Below are 22500 nucleotides of genomic sequence, written 5' to 3'. Positions count from 1 at the left end.
CTGAGAGTTCTTTTCCTTTTAGTATGGTACATGTGTTCGTGTATTTGGGCGTGTGTACGTTCTTCCCTCTGACATTTATTTGTACTAACCCCAGTCAAATTAAAAGAGCCATTTGAGTATATCATCCGGCCACTGTCCCACCATGGTATGTCAATATCTATAATCCAGTTTTCTCCTGTACGAGCAACAGACAGCACGTCAGAGAAACTCCAGAATAAGTTGCTACTGGATCGGTTTAAATAGACAATTGCACTAGACACTTGCATAGAGTACGTTTCTAGTTTGTTACTACTGATGGATATATATAACTGCGGGACTGAACCAAGAAAGTAACCCTCTGAGGCACAAGTCAAGGTAAGATTGTTTATGGAAGACTAGCAATCAACCATGCATACCAGCCTCCCCTACTCCACGCCACCGATTTTATCCAAGGGAAAGGCAAGAGCCGATAGTTTGGCACCAGTGACGTTGCAACTTATTTCTGCAACTAAGTGAACTGGAGCAACGTGAAATAAGCGTCATACTTAAGAACACAGCACAAAGCCGGGTACAGGAATCAAACTCACAACCTTTTGATTGTCAGCCTATGCTGTAACAACTGAGCCATGCGACGAATATATATATATATAATATATATATATATATATATATATATATATATATATATATATATATATACATACATTTATACACACAACACACACACACACACACACCACACACACACACACCACACACACACACACACATATATATATTATATATATAGTTCAAATTTACAGGAAACAAAGGACGAAGATAGGTGAGAGAACAACACGCAGGTGTATTATTTTGACGCCCAGGAAAATATGGGAAAGTCTTTGACGTTTCGAGCCTACGCTCTTCGACAGAAAGGGCTGAGAGAAAAACATATATTTATATATATATATGTTCAACTATTAGATAAGGTTCCTTAAGGACTATTTCCACAACCTTTTTATCGGTTTCAGCTACTCTATGTATACGCACGAGGAAGGTCCGCACTTGCTTATGTACCCTATTTTCCGACTGTTGTCGAAAGGATGGACCTCTCGTAACATCATAAAGTCGACAAGGGAAGTTATAAGTAAAGAAGTATATGAGATTATTTGTTTTAAAGTTTTTACAACTAGGTAAGTAAATAAATGTATTGTTTTTCTGTATTTAGTTCCTAATAATATTGTTTCTTCTTTCGTAGACGCAACGTTTCAACCGCACGATGGACCGCCGTACTGAGAGTCATAGCATAAAGCAAGTGAATTAGAATAAAAAAACTTATTGATAACTTTAATACATCGCATATTTTTAACTCAAATAGCCAGGGAAGTGTGTGTGTGAGTGTATATATATATATATATATATACACACTTTATTCTCTCAAATTTTATTCTCCCTAACGCCACCTGCTGTCAGTGCTACACTAGTTATACAATGTGAAAAATATTCCATCATGACTGTCTAAGCGATGCCGGTTTCAAGCTAACAAGTCACCCAAGGCTTGGCCCCGAATCCAATATGCTCTATACAAAAATCGAGTTCACTTCATATAACAATATTGCGATACATTTTTTTCTTGCTTTTTTTATTTTACTTAACTGGTCCTACCTTATTTATTTATTATTCATTATTCGGAAAGAAATCAAAAATAATATTCAAAAGTTAACTGGATCAATTCCTCCAAGAAATAGCAAACAAGCCACAGACAGATGGATATATTTCAGTAAATGGGATGGAAGCACTCCGTCGGTTACGACGATGAGGGTTCCGGTTGATCCGAATCAACGGAACAGCCTGCTCGTGAAATTAACGTGTAAGTGGCTGAGCACTCCACAGACACGTGCACCCTTAACGTAGTTCTCGGGGATATTCAGCGTGACACAGAGAGTGACAAGGCCGGCCCCTTGAAATACAGGTACAACAGAAACAGGAAGTAAGAGTGAGAGAAAGTTGTGGTGAAAGAGTACAGCAGGGATCACCACCATCCCCTGCCGGAACCTCGTGGAGCTTTTAGGTGTTTTCGCTCAATAAACACTCACAATGCCCGGTCTGGGAATCGAAACCGCGATCCTATGACCACGAGTCCGCTGCCCTAACCACTGGGCCATTGCGCCTCCACTCTTCAGTAAATGATAACTCCATGTTTCAGTAAGCTGTAATATCCTGACACATTATTTAATAGACTACTCACCAGGTATCATTTAGACATAGGCCGCGCTGTTATTCAAATACATGCCATTGGCCATTTCGAGTTATTTCTCTTATCTCGTGTTTTGTCTAAATTATGCAAACTACCAAGCGATGAGTTCGCTTCAAAAACCCACAGTTATCAATAAAGTTGTATGCAAAAACCCATAGTTTTGAATAAAGTTGCATGCAAAAACCCATAGTTTTGTACAAAGCTGCATGGATACGTATACCCTGAATGAACTTATAATGCAACTGAACCAACAGGATGCAACTAGATGCCACATCTTAAGGTATTTATGCAGTAGAAACACGGACAGATTCAAAGTGAATATCTTTATATATAAAAGGGAAGTTGTGAGTCTGTCTCCTACGATTTAGATTCCTAACTACTCCCACATTTTGCGGTGCAGTTTAACCAAAACCGGGTATCTTATAGTCGTGATTCATATCGAACCCTTCTGGGTATTAGCGCGCATCTACGATGAGTCTACGATTTAAAAAAAAATTACCATCATTTTTTCCTATTTTTAATGCATTTTTTGCTATTATATAAGGGAAGTAACTCTCTAAAAATGTTTATATAGTTATTTCCCTTACAAACCCGAGCAACGCCGAGCGATACTGCTAGTATTGTATGTAATACTGTAATAGACAAGCTTTTGAAGATCTATAATTCTCTATTCTTATTTTTAATGTATATATACATATATATCTGAGTGTGTGTGTGTGTGTGTGTGTGTACGAATGTGTGTGCGCGTATGTGTACATAGATTATATATATACTACATATTTCTCAATAAACTAAGGCACCACGTTATTGTTCGAACTGCTAAATCTCTCTAAATCCCACCCTACCCTCGTACTGACGAGACCCGGCATTAGGGTACACTGTCATTCATATATTAAGTCCATATTAAAACAAAAACAAAAAAAACACAAAAACAAATAATGTAGGTCACGGCTGAAATGTGTCAAATTAGTCTTCGGTAGACTTGCCTTAGGAACTAAATAACAAGAACTCAAGTATATACCATTGTTTATGTGAACCCCAAAGACAGTAACTGAAGACACTCACCCGGTCTTAATGAAATTGCCAAACAACGTCATGTATTTCTTACTGATCTCTTTGTCAAGGGCTGTATAGTTTTTCAAAGGATGTCCAACTAAAGGGGCACCGAACAAATAAAATATATCTTCTCCATGTGGCACCCCTGAAATTAAAAAAATGATAGTTAGAAATTTTATAGTAATTTATATATTAGGTTTCGAGTTGTAAAAAAATTTAATCAGTCGAGACGTGCAACATTTACTTTTCACCTTTCTGCCATCAATACATGAAATACCAGTAATATATTGGACAAGTGGTAAACCGACGACCACTTTCTACAAGAGATGCTTAATTACATCTCATTCGGTTATAAATATAGCGTATAACAATTTGTTGTTTTAAGTTCTTTTCATAGACAGAAGAATGAAAGTGTCATTGTCTTCTGAGGAGAGATCAACAAATCCGTGAAACATGTCACGGCAATCTCCTTTATTTTTCTCTGTACAAATCCACGAGGTTATCTTTTATCTTTTATATTTTAATTGCTTCAGACATTAGACTGCAACCATGCTGGAGCACCGCCTTGAAGGGATTAGTCGAGCAAATCAATGTCAGTAATGTTTTAGGCCTGGTACTTCTCACCTCTGCCTTCTTTTGCTGAACTGCTAAGTTACGGGAATGCAAACAAACCAAACCAACACTGGTTGTCAGGTGCTGAGAGATAAACACAAAGGCACATACACACACACACGCACACACACACACACACACACACACACATACACACACACACAAATTAATACAACGGACTTCTTTCAGTTTCTGTATACTACATCCACTCTGGAAGCTTTGGTCGGCCGGAGCTGTACCCAGAACCAAGTGGTTGGGAAGCAAATTTTCTGCTGCATAGCCACACCTGCACCGACGTAAAGATGTTTACAGCACCTGGGTTTCTCAAGCTACCCTCATCTAAGTATTAATTAGTTGTTACGTTTTCAACGTGGTAAACAAAAATATACAAAACATTGGAATACGCAGCAACATCAACAGAAATTCAAATATATGGGAGAGAAGATGGAACATAATTAGTTAACACAATAAAAAAAATAGAATTAATCCGGTAGGAAGAGGAGAAAATAGATGTGTAATATCAATGCAGCCATGACTCATTATAACTAACAGAAAACTCACCCAGAAATTAAGAACTGCATGCCACTGGAAAGCCCCTGGGTTTGGCACTGTCCCCAGTATCTGGTTGAAGCACCTGACCGGGACCCATGAGTATATGGTGGCAGGAATCATTGATTTGCTTAGGAAATCAGATGTAGCGCTTGAAAGGTTGCTGGTGGGGGAAGAAGAAGCAAAAAGAACTCTCGAAAACAAAAACTATAGGCCTCTAATGCAAAAGCTACAAGCTCTTAAGATAAAAATAACTAATTAAAATAACAGGGCCACTAAAATAAAAAATTACAGCCCCACACACCAAAAAAAAAAATAACTGATATTCTAAAGCAAAAGTACTAGATCATTAAAACAAACATTTCAAAGCCCTCCCCTAAAACAAGAATAAGAGAGCTCCCTAAAACAAGAAAACACAGACCCTAAAACAAGAATAACAGGACCCTGAAAGAATAATAATAGAGTCTCTAAAACGAAAATAACAAACCCCTAAAACAAAACAACAAACCCCACTAAATCAAAAATGAAGAGCCCCTAAAACAAAAATGACAGACCCCAAAACTAAAATAAAACACGCCTGTAAAAGAAAAATTACAAGCTCCTGAACAAAAATAGTAAATCCTGAAATCAAAAATTACAAAGACCCACTTATAAAATCTACAGGTTCCTAAAAGAAAAATAACAGACTCTAAAACAAAATTAATAGAGTCATTTACACCACCTTAAACAAGAATAACAGCCCCACCCAAAAACAAACAACAAAAATAACAGAACCCCTTACATCTACGCCCAGCAATAAGTTTCTTATTCACCTGGAGAGGAATACTGTACTAAGAGAGAAGCAGAAAGGTTGCCGGGAAGGATGGACCGTAGCTATAAAAAGCAGATACGTTTCATATTTTAAATAATTTAAAACTATTCTTATCTGCATTTGAAGTGAAATCTTTTACATTACTATGAGACATAGGAGGTACTTACCAAACCATTCTTCTCGTGTGTCAGCAGCAGATCGATGGCCAAAGATGTATAAGTGAACTGGAAATGACCTCTTTGCCAAAAGTTCAATCATCTTCACTGAAGGATATATAATATCATAATCTCCCAGAAACTGAAACAGAAAGATCCGTATGTGAAACCTGACAAAAGTTGGTCCCGAGACGAGATTGGGACCTTTCACTATCTCCTTTCACATACACATTCACACACACATATTGGTTTCAACTTTTGGCACGAAACCAGTAGTTTCGGGGGAGGTGGGTAAGAGCGATTACACCGACCCTAATACTCAGCAGGTTCTTCTATTAGCAACCCCGAAAGGAGGAAAACCAAAGTCAATCCCGGAAACATTTGAACTCAGAACGCAAAGTCGGAAGAAATGCCCCTAAGCATTTTGTCCGACGCGGTAACAATTCTGCCAGCTGGCTACCTCTGCATTGATATTGAGTAACATTTCAGAAAATTTTCTTTGTGTTTAATTTTATGAAAAAAAAAATCCAGTGTGTGTACACGAATATGTTTTTCCCTTGCCTTCTTGTTTTAAAGGGAAATAATTTGTGCGCTGCTCTTGCCTTAGAATGAGCAAAACAACAGCCCTTCATGCCAACAGACACCTTTTGTGTACAACCTACAAGTAGTTTCGGTTCTGTCTGTCGTTTTGGGTCAAAGCGGTCTTATTCTTGTCTTCATTTGTTTTTGCGTTGATTTTTAGTCTTGTTTTCCGTTCCGTTTCTTTTGTCTTACTTTTTAGTACCTGATCCGTGGGTCTGTGGCTATGGCCCTAAGACCAAAGCAAATAGCAAGTCCCACTTGAAAGAAACAAGATTTCAAGACGTCGAGGAAATGCAAGAGAATGCAAGGGGGCAGCTGCTCGCTATCCCAAAAAAGGAGTTCCAGGAATGCTTCCATCCATGAAAACGACACTGGATAAAGCGTGCGGCTTCAAGCGGGGACCACGTCAAAGAAGATTTAATGCCGGATTGATATGTGATGTAGTTTTCTTTTTATAGCATCAGTGCTGATACCTTTTTTTATCAGATCTCATCTATGCCTTCTTAGTAGGTAGGTAGGTAGGTAGGTAGGTAGGTAGGTAGGTAGGTAGGAGGTAGGTAGGTAGGTAGGTAGGTAGGAAGGTAGGTAGGTAGGTAGGTAGGTAGGTAGGTAGGTAGGTAGGAAGGTAGGTAGGTAGGTAGGTAGGTAGGAATGTAGGTAGGTAGGTAGGTAGGTAGGTAGGAAGGTAGGTAGGTAGGTAGGTAGGTAGGTAGGTAGGTAGGTAGGTAGGCAGGCAGGCAGGTAGATAGGTGAAATGCAAGTATATATTCAAACATATATACGAGGTTATGTCAAAAGTTATACGCCCTCTCAGTAATTTATTAAAACAAAAGCAGGAATTGGACAATTACGTCATTTTTCGAATTAGCCACTTTGCATTTCGGTGGACTTTTTCCAGAGGTCAAGAAGTTTGCTTATTCCATCGGAGAAGAAGGTATTCGGCTTGTCGTACAGCCACTTGTGTAGCGCTTTCTACGCTTCTTCGTCTGTAGCAAATCGTCAACCACGTAAAGGGTGTTAGAGCAGTCCGGATAGGTGATAGGCAGAAGGAGCGAGATCTGAACCGTAAGCAGGGTGTTTCAGCAACTCGAAAGACAATTTTTCAATGGTTTCAGCGAGATGAGTGACCCTACGTGAGTGTGTATTGCTGTGCAACAATAATATTTGCTATTAGAATAGATCTTGGAGTTTGGTGCGAATTTCAGTTTGTTGGCCAGCATTTTACTGAAGCTTACACTGGTCACTGTAGACCCCTTTTCCAGGTAATTTTCCTCTCTTCTCTTCAATACAGCTATTCCTTCATCGTTGTAACCATCGAAACGTTGACAGCTCCCCACACGATTGCGCTCATACACTTCGGTGCGCTCTTTTGCCACCCATCTCACATAGACTTTACGGAAGCTAAGCTTGTCGAGAATGATTTTGTATGCTTTTTGATCCACTCGTATACAATTCTACGCAGTAGAACTCTGTATTGTATTGAAAGCTCGAGATGAATTTCAACTACTGACACACCTTCAGATCAGAGAAATCGGATCAGCTATCTCTTTTCTTCCTTGGTGCACACTGACAGCGGACCAGCCATGCTCACTGCAGCACAGGTAAGAAAACTGGAGTGATCAGAGCCAAACTTTGGTTTACGTAATTACAAAAGTACGAACTTCTAGCCCGCAAACGCTGAAGGCAGTGCGGCGAATTTGAAGTAAGTTTTGACGAAAGTGTTGATAATTTTTGACTTATATGCACACAAATATTCCCATACAAACATATTTACAAAACTTTTACACACAAGCGTGAGCGCACACACACGCACACACACACACAAACACACACACACACGTACGCACACATAATTACATACATAGGCGCTGGCATAGTTGTGTCGTAAGAAGTTTGCTTCCAAACTGCATGGCTCCAGGTTCAGTCCCACTGCATGGCACCTTGCGCAAGTGTCTCCTAGTATAGCCTCGGGACAACCAGACCTTGTGAGTGGATTTAGCAGACGGAAACTTAAAGAAGCCCGTCGTATGTATGTAAGTATGTATATATATATATATATATATATATATATATTATATATATATATATATATATATATATATATAATAAATATTAGGGAATATATCCAAATTTACAAGGAAAAAAAATCAGATTTAGGATTAAATCAAATTTTATAGTAAAATATTATAAAATATTATTTGAGACAAAACCACTATTTTGCAAAACAAACAAGGAAAGACTTAATCAATACATAAAATTTAATAATAGTCAAAAAAACCGCCACTACAATCGTTTCTTGTCTTGATCGACAATCTTCAGGTGGACTTCCAATCTAAAAAATCAAAATTTTAAAATATAAAAATAATACTTTTAAATAATTAAAGTATAAATGAAAAAATATAAGTATATAATCCATATATAACCTATATATAATCCATATCGAAAATATAGACTAATTACCACGAATTCCCTAAAAAAACCATGATAAAACAAAACTCTTAAAAACATATAACGATAAAATCTCCCTTTGCTAAACTCTATAACAAACCTATAAAGTAAACCCCCTAACCTAAACATTCACACACAAATACACACACGTAAACCACAGACTCACGACTTATACACATACCTATACTAACTTATAAACTTACACACCAATTATATGTATACAATTATACACACTTGAATAATACATACTAGCCCTAATATACAGAACATACTAATAATCACCAACTAACCACCATCACAAATGAAACCCACACCCATACAATGACAAAACTCCCCCATACCCTATTTACACCTACATAGTAATCCCAATATATTCTTCCATACATGGACGTAAGTGCGTGAAGCACATGAACATAATTAGTACGTACAACCCCTAATACACACTAATATATACGTATCAAGCTCGACCTCCACAGTGATAAGTTTACACACAATCACACCCAGATGGGTGAATTGCACAACCAGTGAATGCTCACACATACGGGCGCGATTACATTGTTGCATATATCGAGCCAAAATAGTATGCATATGTACATGTGAGGGGTACACGTAAATGAAGTGAGCGTGTACCCCCTGTATTTATACCCGTGCGTGAATATACACATGGAGACTACCACACAGGTACAAATGTGTTTAGAAATGGGAGCCCCATCACTACACTTAATGTATACTCTCACCCATCCGCACGGATGTGTAAGTGTATCTCCGGTGTATATGTTGAGGCTTATATGTAGCGTTGTTGAAGGGAATGTCGTTGAAATTGTGAATGAATGGGTAGAGTTGGGAATTGTAACCGGGTGGTGGACTAGTGTTGCTTGGAATTGTGAATGGATTAGGGTGGTAATGAGGTAGGCATTGAGTATGGGTTACTGTAAGTTGTTTGTTAGAGTTGCTAGGGTGAGCTAAAGCTCATAAATGTATATAATTGATTTTTCATGATAGTTTTTAAAGAATCCATTCATAATAAATTTTTTTTTAAGTAGCGTTGGTTTGCTACGTGGAAATAGTTTTTAGTTCCATTTATTATATTTCTCCATTCATACTATGAATGACGTTTACTTTCTATGGCGCGTATTCTTTTTTTACATTAGTTATTTCCATGGTAACGTAATTTTGTTTGGTTTTTTAACGGCTAAGAATCTAATTTCACTTCATAATTTGTAACTGAATTGTAAGTATGTATTTGATTTATCCTTATGTCATAATGTTATTTTTGATATTCTGGTTAATTACGATGTATTTATTGTTGTTTTATAAGAGTGTTTATGTATATGAGTTTGGTTGTGAGTTTTTAATTGTATAATTAATTTATTTATCTGTATGAGTGTGGGTGTAAATATTGTTGTATATATCGAGTTTTAGTGAGTATGTATATGCGTATATGTGAGGGAGCATATGTATCTGTTGTGTGTGTGTGTGTTTTGCGTGTGTGTGTGTTTGTGTGTGAATGTGTATTTGGGTTTGTTATTTAGGATTTGGGATGTATGTGTTAATTTGTCTGTGTGGGGAGGGAGTGGTTTTTGGTGTATATTGAGGTTTATAAGTTAGTATAGGTATGTGTATAAGTCTTGGGTCTGTGGTTTACGTGCGGGTTTTTTGTGTGTGAATGTTTAGGTTAGGGGGATTGCTATATAAGTTTGTTATAGGGTTTAGCAAAGGGAGATTTTATCGTTATATGCTTTTATGAGTTTTGGTTTATCATGGTTTTTTTAGGTAATTCGTGGTATTTTGTCTATTTTAGGTGTTGGTTATTTTTTTACATTGTTTCATTCATAATTTTTGAGTGGTGTTCGTTTTGCCACGTGAATAACCGGGTGGTGGACTAGCGTTGCTTGGAATGGGAATGGAATAGTGTAGTAGTGAGGTAGGCATAGAGAATGGGATTGGGTTACTGCAAGTTGTTTGTTAGAGATGCTAAGGTGAGTTAAAGCTCATAAATGTATATAATGTTTTTTGTGGGTGTGTAAGTATTGTTGTATATGTCGAGTTTAGTGAGTATGTATAGGCGTATATGTGAGGGAGTATATGTATCTTTTGTGTGTGAGTGTTTTGCGTGTGAGTGTGTGTTTTGTGTGTGAATGTGTATATGGGTTTGTTATTTAGGTTTTGGGATGTATGTGTTAATTTGTCTGTGTGGGGAGGGAGTGGGTTTTGGTGTATATTGAGGTTTATAAGTTAGTATAGGTATGTGTATAAGTCGTGAGTCTGTGGTTTACGTGTGTGTATTTGTGTGTGAATGTTTAGGTTAGGGGGTTTACTTTATAGGTTTGTTATAGAGTTTAGCAAAGGGAGATTTTATCGTTATATGTTTTTAAGAGTTTTGTTTTATCATGGTTTTTTTAGGGAATTCGTGGTAATTAGTCTATATTTTCGATATGGATTATATATAGGTTATATATGGATTATATACTTATATTTTTTCATTTATACTTTAATTATTTAAAAGTATTATTTTTATATTTTAAAATTTTGATTTTTTAGATTGGAAGTCCACCTGAAGATTGTCGATCAAGACAAGAAACGATTGTAGTGGCGGTTTTTTTGACTATTTATTAAATTTTATGTATTGATTAAGTCTTTCCTTGTTTGTTTTGCAAAATAGTGGTTTTGTCTCAAATAATATTTTATATATATATATATATATATATATATATATATATATATATATATATAAGTATGCATGCATCTATATGTATGTCTTTGTGCTTGTGTTTGATCCATCACCGTGTGAAAACCGATGTCGGTTTGTTTACGTCCCCGTATTTTAGCGATTTGACAAAAGAGACCGAGAGAATAAGTAAACCAAGTCCTGGAGTCGATTTGTTCGACTAATATACTTCGAAGTAGTGCTCCAGCTTGGCCGCAATCAACTGACTGAAACAAGTAAAAGAATAAAAGAATATACATGCATGTGCGTGTGTATGTGTGTGTGTGTGTGTGTGTGTGTGTGGTGTGTGTGTGTGTGTGTGTGTGTGTGTGTGTGTGCGTGTGTGTGAGTGTGAGTGTGAGTGCATATTTGCTACCTTGGAGTATCCAATTTTTCTAGATATTTCAAGTGTCGGGTCGATTTGATCCCAAGGGATATATTCCTGTATGAGGAGATCTGCAAAGATAAAGCAAGTTGTGTTATTTGTTATTTTAGGCATTTCCCAGTTTGTTAAACACCACTATCCAGCTACATCTCTTGCGCACTTATTTCAAATAAAACATTTAGCTACTTGCTAAAATTAACTATACAGAATCCGTGTGGGATGTTTGTTTGTAGAGACTGCATGCATGCATAAATGCATATATACATTCTTATATTCACATGATTATACAGTGAATGAAGACAAGTAAAAATGTTGCGCTAATGCAGATAAATAAAACAGCGCTATCTGTTGCAAAATATTTCTTGACAACGTAGCTAAGAGCAAGTCCAAATAATTCTACGATACCGTTAAGAGAATACACACACACACACACAAACAAACAAACAAACAAACAAACACACACACACACAGAACACACAAACACACGTAGGCACCCATACATGCGCACATACGTATGCACGTTTTTAAACACACGCACTCACAACGCACACACTTTCATGCAAGCATACATACATACTTACATACATATACATACATATACATACATACATACTTACATACATACATACTTACATAAATACATACTTACATACATACATACTTACATACATACATACATTCATATATACATACATACATACACACGCACACACACACATACATACATACATTCATACATACATACATACATACATACATACAAACATAACTATGGACAACTGCTTCAGAAAGTCCGGTTTCTATGTCCACATTACAAATTCACGTCTTTATCAATAATAATTGGTGATCTTGGTTTTGTAAGTAAATGCCTTATAATCTGGATAAGCATGGGTTATTATTTTTTTTTTTTTTTTGTGAAAAAGAAATCAACTAACTCGCACATTGCAAGACATTTCTCAAGTTTAAAATGTGACATTGTTTTCCATTATCTACATTTCAGCGACGGAAATTTGTATCCTTGTTACAAACCAGCACCTTCTTCAGAGGAAGGATTTAAATAATTAAAAATAGAAGCGAGCATACATACATACATACATACATACATACATACATACATACATACATACATACATACCTGCTATTATTGGAATTCCATTCAGCTCTGATGTATACCTTTTAATGAAATCTCCCAAATTGCCTATGGATATATGCATTATCATGTCAACTTTAAAAGAGAGAAAGAAAAAACAAATTTTGTTTAGAATTTTAAAAAAAACATCACACGTGACTTGGAACTGCAAAAATAGGTATTGTTTAGCACTACAAAACTTATCCAAAGACACTCAAACGAACGAAAATTAAACAAATACAAAAACGACTTATAAATACCCCGAAAAGTGTGACAAAACTACTTAACACTAATCATCAAACTTTTACCAATTTGGCGATATTTTGGGAAAGGAAGCAAGTTGATCACATGGATCCCAGTCCCAACTCTTACTTATTTTATCAACCCCGAAAATATGAAAGGCAAAGTTGATGTCAGCGGAATTGAACCCAGAACAAAAAAAAAGAAAACAACGGAAGAAATGCCGCTAAGCATTTTATCCGACTAGCTAACTGTTCTAACAGCTCACCGCCTTTAAAGAATTACTTCGAGTTTTGGCACAAGACCTGTAATTATAGGGGGAAATTAGTTGATTATATAGAGCTTGTAGTAGCAGTAGTAGTAAATAATAGTAAGTCATTTGATAAACCTACTCATTGCCGAGCCTTCGTTCGAGGTGACCCCTATCATCATAGCTTTGGCATTAATAGGGGCAGTTTGAAGCAGCACTTCTGGTTTGGTTTTAAGGTAACCATAGTTGTCAGTGGAGTATGTCGGTCGAATTTTTCTCCACTACAATAAAGAATGAGGCAGAATAACCAAATAGACAAGAATAAATGAGTGCAAGAGAATAATAGAATAAGAAAAAAAAGAAGAAATTAGAAGAAATAAATAGAATTGACGGGAATAATAGAAGAATTGTGTATTTTAAAAAATGAAAATAAAGCGGGTTGTTAGTTATCTGAAGCATTACAATGTATAAATGATGTAAATGTAGGTGAAGGATTAAACAAACTATTTAGGGTTATGTCAATGAATAAAAATGATAACAGTATTGCTAGAGATAATATAATAGATGAGGGAGCAACAGAATATGAGAAAATAACGCAATAAAAGAGAAAAAACAACATGGATGAGGGAACTGGGAGAATATATCCCAATGTAGAAAAATAATAGAATACGAGTCTGGGTGCGGAGTAAACATACTATATGTTTACTTATTTCTTTACTACCCACAAGGGGCTAAACACAGAGAGGACAAACAAGGACAGACAAAACAGATTAAGTCGATTATATCGACCCCAGTGCGTAACTGGTACTTATTTAATCGACCCCGAAAGGATGAAAGGCAAAGTCGACCTCGGCGGAATTTGAACTCAGAACGTAACGGCAGACAAAATACGGCTACGCATTTCGCCCGGCGTGCTAACGTTTCTGCCAGCTCGCCGCCTTATACTATATGTTTACTGTTGAGTTAACTGTACCGAGGCAGGGTGGTGGTGTGCCCTTTACCGACCCTCTCACACTAGTGAAATTGATGCAATCGGTTCCAAGGGCATCAGCAGATCTATTGAGAACAAAATCTACTGACGGGAGGGAAGCAAAACCTGGTCAGATTGCTCTCAACATCATTTTTTTCTGCTATAGGCGCAAGATCTGAAATTTTAGGGGATGGGGCTCGTCGATAACATCAACTCCAATACTCGATTGGTATTTATTTTATCGACCCCGAAGGATAAACGGCAAACTCGACCTCGGCAGCATTCGAACTCAGAACGTAAAGCCGGAAGACATGCTCCCAAGCATTTTTTCATCATGTCCGGTGTGCTAGCGATTTTGCCAAATTTTGGTACAGGGCCAAAAGTTTTTGAGAGGAGGAGAAAGTTGATTACATCGATCCTAGTACCTCACTGGTACTACATTTTATCGACTCCGAAAGGATAAAAGGCAAAGTCAAACTCGACAGAATTTGTACTCAGAACGTGAAGACAGACAAGCATTTCGTCCGCCGCGGTAACGATTCTGCCAACTCGCCATCTTTATTATTTATTTCTTTACTACCCACAAGGGGCTAAACATAGAGAGGACGAACAAGGACAAACAAACGGATTAAGTCGATTACATCGACCCCAGTGCGAAACTGGTACTTTTATTTATCGACCCCGAAAGGATGAAAGGCAAAGTCGACCTCGGCGGAATTTGAACTCAGAACGTAACGACAGACGAAATACCGCTAAGCATTCCGCCCGGTGCGCTAACGTGTCTGCCAGCTCGCCGCCTTCTTTATTATTATCAACATGGTTCTTTCTGGTATAGACGCAAGGCCTGAAATATTTTAGGTGAGGGTTGAAATAATCGATTTCACCAACCCAAGTGCTCAACTGGTATTTATTTCATTGACCCCGAAGGGAATGAAAGGTAGAGTCGACCTCGGTGAGATTTGATCTCAGAACCTAAAAACCGATAAAATGTCACTAAGCACTTTCATCCAGCGTGTCAACGATTCTGCCAGATCACCGCCTTTACTGCTCTCAACATAATAAACTCAGTTAGTCAAGAGTCAGATGTTAAACAGAGGTGGTATTTAAATCTACCACCTAAACTTTTATCAGAATTAGTGGCCGTTAAGGATTTCTTATATAAATAGAGACAGGAGGGAGCCAGGTGCTGGTTCGATTGTTCTGAACATAATTTCACAAGAAGCACCTAAAGGTCAGTTGTTAAACAGAGCGTTTATAGAGCTACCCCACAAACGATGGGTGATCAGTTTCAGCAGATATTAAAGATCACTTTTTAATATCTTTATCTTTCATCGCTTATTTTATACGGCCTCCAGCCTTGAAGTGCTTAGTCGAACAAATCGGCTCCGATATTTATTATTTAAGAAGCCTGATCTCTTTTACTGCACCGCTAAGACTTCGGGATGTAAACAAACTAACATTGGTTGTAAAATGATGGTGGGAAACAAACTCAAAGATACACACACATAGACATAGACATATACATATGTGGTCTGATCAATAAGTATCCGGAGAGATGCACAGTAACTAAGCTAAAGCACGCAGAGTAAAGCTGCTTGCTACAGATTGACCTTAAACTCTGTTGTGCATGCGCACTAAGTTTTAACGTCCTAGCTCACTTCCGCTGTTTATAGCAGTGCTTGGAAGGAACGTGTGTAGCGTGCGATCGTCACACTGACCATGACAGAGAAAGTTGAGCAAAAGCTTGGCGATACCTGCTCAGAGGCCTATGCAAAGTTTTCAAGAAAGCTTTCATCGTTCTCGACACAATCAAGGAGATCTTGTGCAACGGAAACCTGAATGTCTTTTTGGTCAGCTGAAAGCAGTTTTGACACAAACTTTGCAGAAACACGTCTCATACGCAAATCTTCAGTGATAATGGACTAAACTGAACCGTAACTAATCTGCAGATCCTCTGATAACTCACGGATGGGGATTCGACGATTTCCCCTCTCAGCAGCACGCACATCTGCGACGTTTTTCTCAATTCTGCTAGTTGCAGGTTTCCCAGCACGTTCGTCAATATCGAAATTTTTCCGCCATTTTGGAACTGTCTGAACCATTCGTACACTTGTGTGTGGCTCATACACTTCTCTCCATACACTTCCTGCAACTTTGCGTCGGCCTCTGACCACGACAACTTTCTCTGTCTACACACGTTCTTTGCAATCACTGCTGAAAACTGCAGAAGTGAGCAAGAACGTTAAAACTTAGTACACATGCACTGCAGAGCTCAAGGTCAAACTGTGCCAAGCTTCTTTACTCTGCGTGCTTTAGCTTCATCAGTAGTCCGGACACTTATTGATCAGATCTCATATCCATGGGTGTTTGTGTGTGTGTCTCTCTCTCTCTCTCTGTATGACGGTCTTCTTTCAGTTTCCGTCTGTCAAATCCACTCACAAGGCTTTGGTTAGACCGGGGCTATAGTACAAGACACTTGCCCAAAGTGTCGCGCAGTGGGACTGAACCCAAAACTGCATGGTTGGGAAGCAAAGTTCTTGGTCATACAGCCAAGGTTGCGCCAAATGATATAAGTAATATATATATATATATATATATATATCGATCGAGTATCATAACTCTCATCACGGATTTGACTTTAGAAATCTGATATGTGTATCTCAGATCTGAATTACTACATTACGTGTTTTTTCGATGTTCTTATTACTACTGTTGTGCTTATTTAGTTTCTTCTATCGTACAAAAGAGGTAAATCTAAAGATTATTTCTGGTCCCTAAACCTACGAGAGAGCTTATATGAAGTAACTAAACCTGCTAGAAATGAGAGCTTTCTCTGACCAAAATCAATCTCTAATGTTGAGAAGGCAAAACATGTTGGAAAATTGGCTTCTGAGAAAAAAATACAATAAACGGAATGATCACGTCTGGAAAGCCGATCGAATGATGAAAAAGTTGACTTACATTGTATCCCGCCTTGATTATTTGTTCTGCTTTCAAGTCCTTCAGACAGTTCTTCAGATCAATGAGATGCGGGTGGTTGCAGGAGTACTCCTCGGCAAACTCCCTTGCATATTTAGCTGGGTCCTCCGTAGAGGGTAGAAGCGCCCAATTAGATAAAGTCGTGCCACTGTGACAAATTGCATACTGGAACAACCCTATCAACATGTCACAGAGGAAAGAGAGAAGAAATGAAATTGAATTTGTTACGAGTTTTACAATTTAATGACATTAGTCATTAATGCTTTATAATAGCTCAATATTTATCCAGCAGATCGATGCCTAAAAATTCCATACACACACACATATATATATATGCATATACCGTATTTTCCGACACACAAGTCGTCGTAGTATATAATGCAAACAAGTAATGTAAACATTAAAACATCATCACTATCGCTTCAAATCCTGCTGCATTTGACATGCAATTTTTCGTTCTTCAAAGATGGTTGGTGTATAAGTCGACCCACCATTTTTGGAAGTAAATTTCGGTCTATAAAATTCGACTTATATACCTGAAAATTCGGTATAAATACATACATACATACATGACATTTATTTGAAACAGAAAAGAAAAATCATATACAGCAATTTAGGAAAATGCAAGCTTAAAAATGCCAGACATAATGATCTTGGACGGAAGAAAGCAATTATATCTAATAGTGGAAAGCAATTATATCTAGTAGTGGAAATCAATTGCTCGAAGATGATAGAGCTATAAATAATAGCATGTAGAATATTGGGTTGAAAAACCCGACTACAGAATATGTGGTTCCGTGTCCTGCGAGCAATATTCGACTTCTTTCATAGAAGAGATTTTGTAACCCGTGTGGTAAGTAGCTTGCAAACCAACAACATGGTTCCGGGTTCAGTCCCACTGTGTGGCATCTTGGGCAAGCGTCTTCTACTATAGCCCCGGGCCGACCAATGCCTTGTGAGTGAATTTGGTAGACGGAAACAGAAAGAAGCCTGTCGTATATATGCATATATATGTGTGTGTGTGTGTGTGTGTGTTTGTGTGTCTGTGTTTGTCCCCCTAGCATTGCTTGACAACCGATGCTGGTGTGTTTATGTCCCCGTTACTTAGCGGTTCGGCAAAAGAGACCGATAGGATAAGTACTGGGCTTACAAAGAATAAGTCCCGGGGTCGATTTGTTCGACTAAAGGCGGTGCTCCAGCATGGCCGCAGTCAAATGACTGAAACAAGTAAAAGAGTAAAAGAGTATACAAATATTTCTGGCTTTAGCTATTTCGATATTTTTGTTCTATCTCAGGAAAGACAATATGCCAATAATAAACGCACGCACTGATTCAGGTTAATTTATATACAATTCGTCAATTGGTTAGTTATTCAAGCAACTAACTAATTGATTGTTTGATTAATCATACGGTTAATCATTCGTTCAGTTGTATTTATTCAGTTCTTTCGTCGCCTTTCGTAACCTCTTCAATGACATAGCGTCTCTGGTACTGGTAAGCTTCAGGTCTCGAGTAGAGCCGTCATGTCGTGAATGGCGACGAAAGGTCTTTGGAAAACACAACTAACTACTTGCAAACCAAATACAACAGCGAATTATCTACTTCAAGTTCCACCGTTAAAACGATTAATTTCATATTTCTCGAAGGTTTTAAAAAATTCTGACGGTGCAAACAACGTAATGCTAAACATTGGTGAAAAAGAAAACATGTATGACGAACTAAGAAAAATCTGCAACTAATTCTATACAGATAATTACTGGAGCATTTATACGTGTAATTAATCGCCTAAGTACCAGTTTTATAATTAAGAAATTATAGCTACAAGCCATGCAAGGAGCGATGAAAATATATAAAAAAATATTCAGATATTTAGCATATAATAAGTACGTATACACATGTGTGGAATGCAAACATATGGATGATGCATTCACGTACATATACCGAAACACGCAACCACACATGCTTGCGCATATGCATACCATGTGCATATACGTATGTTTATACATGCCTATTTATATGCACATTTGCGTACATTAAACTCTCCTATGTGCTGAAAACAGATCTATTTATAGATATTATTACACACACATACACACACACACTCACACCCACACAAACAGGCATACACAAGCGCGCACACACCTACACACACACAAATATATATGTATGCATTATACTTATATGTACGTATATATGCGTATGTATGCATTTACGTACTATATATATATATATATATATATATATATATATATATATATATATGATACATGTGTATATATGTATGTTATATATATATATATATATAATATATATATATATATGTATGTATGTGTATATAGGTGGAGGCGTGTGGCTTAGTGGTTAGGGTGTTGATCGTAAGGTTGTGGTTTCTATTCCTGGACCGGGCGATGCGTTGTGTTCTTGAGCAAAACACTTCATTTTCACGTTGCTCCAGTCCACTCAGCTGGCAAAAATGAGTAATCCTGCGACGGACCGGCGTCCCGTCCAGGTGGGGAATTTCTACGCCACTGAAACCGGGAAACCGGACCTTATGAGCCTGGCATGGCTCGAGAAGGGACATTTTTTTTTATGTGTATATGTATGTATATAGTCATGAGCTTGCTATCCTAGGGCGATACTCTAAGTAGACTACCAGCTTTCGATATAATATACGTTTGTGTTTATTTATGCATGTATTTATGTATGTATTTATCTGTCTATCTATCTATGTATATATATATGTGTGTGTGTATATATTACTTTGACACCTGACGTGCACCTGTTCTGGCAAGGTCGATTTGATAGAGGAAGTGAGCTAACGATCAGCACAAACATTTGATCGCTATAAACAAATCATTTGTGCAAGTTGTTCAGCAAGAAATGGCAGAACCTGCAGAACCGTCTGTCTCGGACTACGAGAGACTACTACCAATCTGTCCATATGCATTTACACACACACGCACACACACCACACACCACACACACACACACACACACATACACACATACACACACATACACACACACACACACATATACAGTCGTCGACTAAACTTGACTGTGAGTATGAATAACACCTATATTGCTAGAAATAGAAGCTAAAATGATCCAATGCTGTGGCAAAGCACATAGTATATACTCTGATAGGGGCTGCAATTTCCCCGAACATCGAATCAAGAATTCCTGAAACCTGTCAGTTTCGGCTGTTTCCGCAGTCATCTGCAGTAAGTCTAGCTCCGAATTCTAGCAATGTAGGTGTTATTCAAATTCTTACTCAAGTTTAGTTGACGACTATAATTTTCCTTTACGGTATTATGCTGTGAGCAGCTGTTTTTATTAACTTTTTGTACAGACATTAGCGATCTGCTAAATCATCCATATATTTTTATGGTGAATATATATATACTCTGATAGGCAAGGTAGCCCGGAATCAACCGAACGAGCTGGCCTTACTGAAGATGGCTACGGCACTAGCCGAAACTGACCGGTCAGTCTAAAGAATTCTCGGTTCGCTGTTCGGGGCGATTGCAGCCCCTATCACAGTATATGTTATGTGCTTTGTAACAGTATTTGGGCATTTTAGCTCCTATGTCTAGCAATGTAAGTGTTATTTACACCCTTAGACAAGTTTAGATGACGACTGTAATTTTCCTTTACGGTATAACGTTGCAAACAGCTGTCTTTATTAATTTTATATGTGAGTGTGTGTGTGTGTACGTATGTGTGTATATATGCATATGTGTATGTATGTGTGTATGTATGTATGTATGTATGTATGTATGTGTGTATGTATGTATGTATGTATGTACGTATTTATGTATGTATGTAGGTCTGTATGTTTGGTTTTTGGTGAAAACGTTTCAAAATTCTTCTGCTTTTCATTTTTAAAATAGGTACCAGAATAACCAGAAACAGACTTGATGCTTTGTACCATCCAAGGAATATTTTTGGGTGAGAATCGAACCTGCATACTGCTTAAGAAACGTTAAGCTAAATAGAAGTCTCACGTGAAATAAACGTATCAAAAATCATTGCACGGGAATAAACTCACAGTCACTAAACTCGCAATATAAACTTTTTGTTACTAAAATGAACGAAATGTTCTCTTTACCTTGCGCATGATCCGACAGGACATGCATAGAAACATCAGCACCCCCGGCACTGTGACCACTCAAAGTGACCTTTGTAGGGTCACCACCGAAATACTTGATATTCTTCTGTATCCATTTCAGAGCAAATACTTGATCCCAGAGGCCATAGTTACCTGCGAACTGCGGATGGGCCATACTTAAAAATCCTGTAATAAATGTGTGTAATTATATACAACTGTATATAGGAGAGAATATCATTATGCACACAGACAAACACACAGACACAGACACGATTATTAGAGTGGAACGTAAAATACAACTTTCGAAATTGGTAACCAAGAATCAAAATTTTGTTGCAAATTAGGTTTAAAGAAGTCTGTATAAAGAACTTTGCGGTTAAATATTGTTTTAGAGCTCCGCAATGCAACTGGAATTTTTTTAAATCGCTATTTTTGGCCGAATTTTGGATTTCACGGATTATAATTTGTAACGAATACATATTTCTACATAGCAAAATGCAAAACAGTAAATGTAGTACCCTTAAGAGGTTGCATATCACGTTTTAATGCAATTGACTAATATCTTGATATTCCGCATTGACTATAAAGAGAACGGGAGTGTGAACTTCTCTCCAGTGCCACGGAAACGGTCGTTGCGTGTGGACGTACATCACACGTGTGTGAAGTTTTCTGCTTTGTACTTTGATTTTAGGCCATTGTATTAAAATTAACGATCGTGTTAAATTTAGTGTTGTTTACATTTGGTGATGACTCATAAGCTAATAATGCGCCATGATATTGAAAGCCCAATATTTGGTACTCCATGTGATCTTAGCGAGCGAGTTTTGCCAACTTACAAGGACGTATTAAAATGTGTTTTATTTGAACGTGGAAAAGAAAAGAAAGAATGTAGTTAACAAAAATCTGTCAATTAAACAAATTGTCAAGATTGTAGCAGAAAAATAATTCTTCTTTGGCAAAAGGCATCCTTTTCCTTCTCGAACTATGCCTGGTTCATAAGGGCCGGTTTCCCGGTTCCCTTGGCATATAGGTTCCGTCGCAGGTGAGCTGCAAGATGCAGGAGGAAAGAGTGAGAGAAAGTTGTGGCGAAAGAGTCAGCAGAGGTTCGCCATTACCTTCTGCCGGAGCCGCGTGGAGCTTAGGTGTTTCGCTCATAAACACACACATCGCCCGGTTTGAGGTTCGAACCCACGATCTCTCGACCGCGAGACCGCTGCTCTAACCATTAGGCTATGTGCCTCCAAAAAGGCATCCATCCCTTGTGTTACGATTGCGTCAGTTAAACCGAAGATCTTAGACTT

The 22500-nt window shown here is 37.7% G+C and overlaps 2 protein-coding genes across 3 annotated transcripts in view; one reads left to right on the top strand and one right to left on the bottom strand.

The window, feature by feature from the left end:
- The window catches only part of LOC115215177 (adhesive plaque matrix protein 2), a 68908-nt gene extending 67185 nt beyond the window's left edge, over nucleotides 1–1723 (top strand). The window contains exon 5 of one of the 2 annotated variants that reach the window (XM_029784360.2): nucleotides 1217–1723. In XM_029784360.2, the coding sequence (XP_029640220.1) occupies nucleotides 1217–1282 (66 nt within the window). In that variant the 3' untranslated portion in view covers nucleotides 1283–1723. The remainder of the gene's footprint in view (nucleotides 1–1216) is intronic. The other variant, XM_029784359.2, reaches the window with a different exon arrangement.
- Nucleotides 1–22500, bottom strand: part of LOC115215176 (acetylcholinesterase) — a 75090-nt gene that overhangs the window by 1049 nt on the left and 51541 nt on the right. The window contains exons 4-10 of the mRNA XM_029784357.2: nucleotides 21200–21385; nucleotides 17071–17264; nucleotides 13282–13420; nucleotides 12656–12745; nucleotides 11512–11591; nucleotides 5411–5540; nucleotides 3281–3416 (exon numbers count right to left, since the gene is read on the bottom strand). Of these exons, the coding sequence (XP_029640217.2) occupies nucleotides 3281–3416; nucleotides 5411–5540; nucleotides 11512–11591; nucleotides 12656–12745; nucleotides 13282–13420; nucleotides 17071–17264; nucleotides 21200–21385 (955 nt within the window). The remainder of the gene's footprint in view (nucleotides 1–3280; nucleotides 3417–5410; nucleotides 5541–11511; nucleotides 11592–12655; nucleotides 12746–13281; nucleotides 13421–17070; nucleotides 17265–21199; nucleotides 21386–22500) is intronic.

This window comes from Octopus sinensis, linkage group LG8, assembly GCF_006345805.1.
Source record: "Octopus sinensis linkage group LG8, ASM634580v1, whole genome shotgun sequence".
Classification (NCBI taxonomy): domain Eukaryota; kingdom Metazoa; phylum Mollusca; class Cephalopoda; order Octopoda; family Octopodidae; genus Octopus; species Octopus sinensis.
This window is presented reverse-complemented; position numbering and strand designations above follow the sequence as displayed.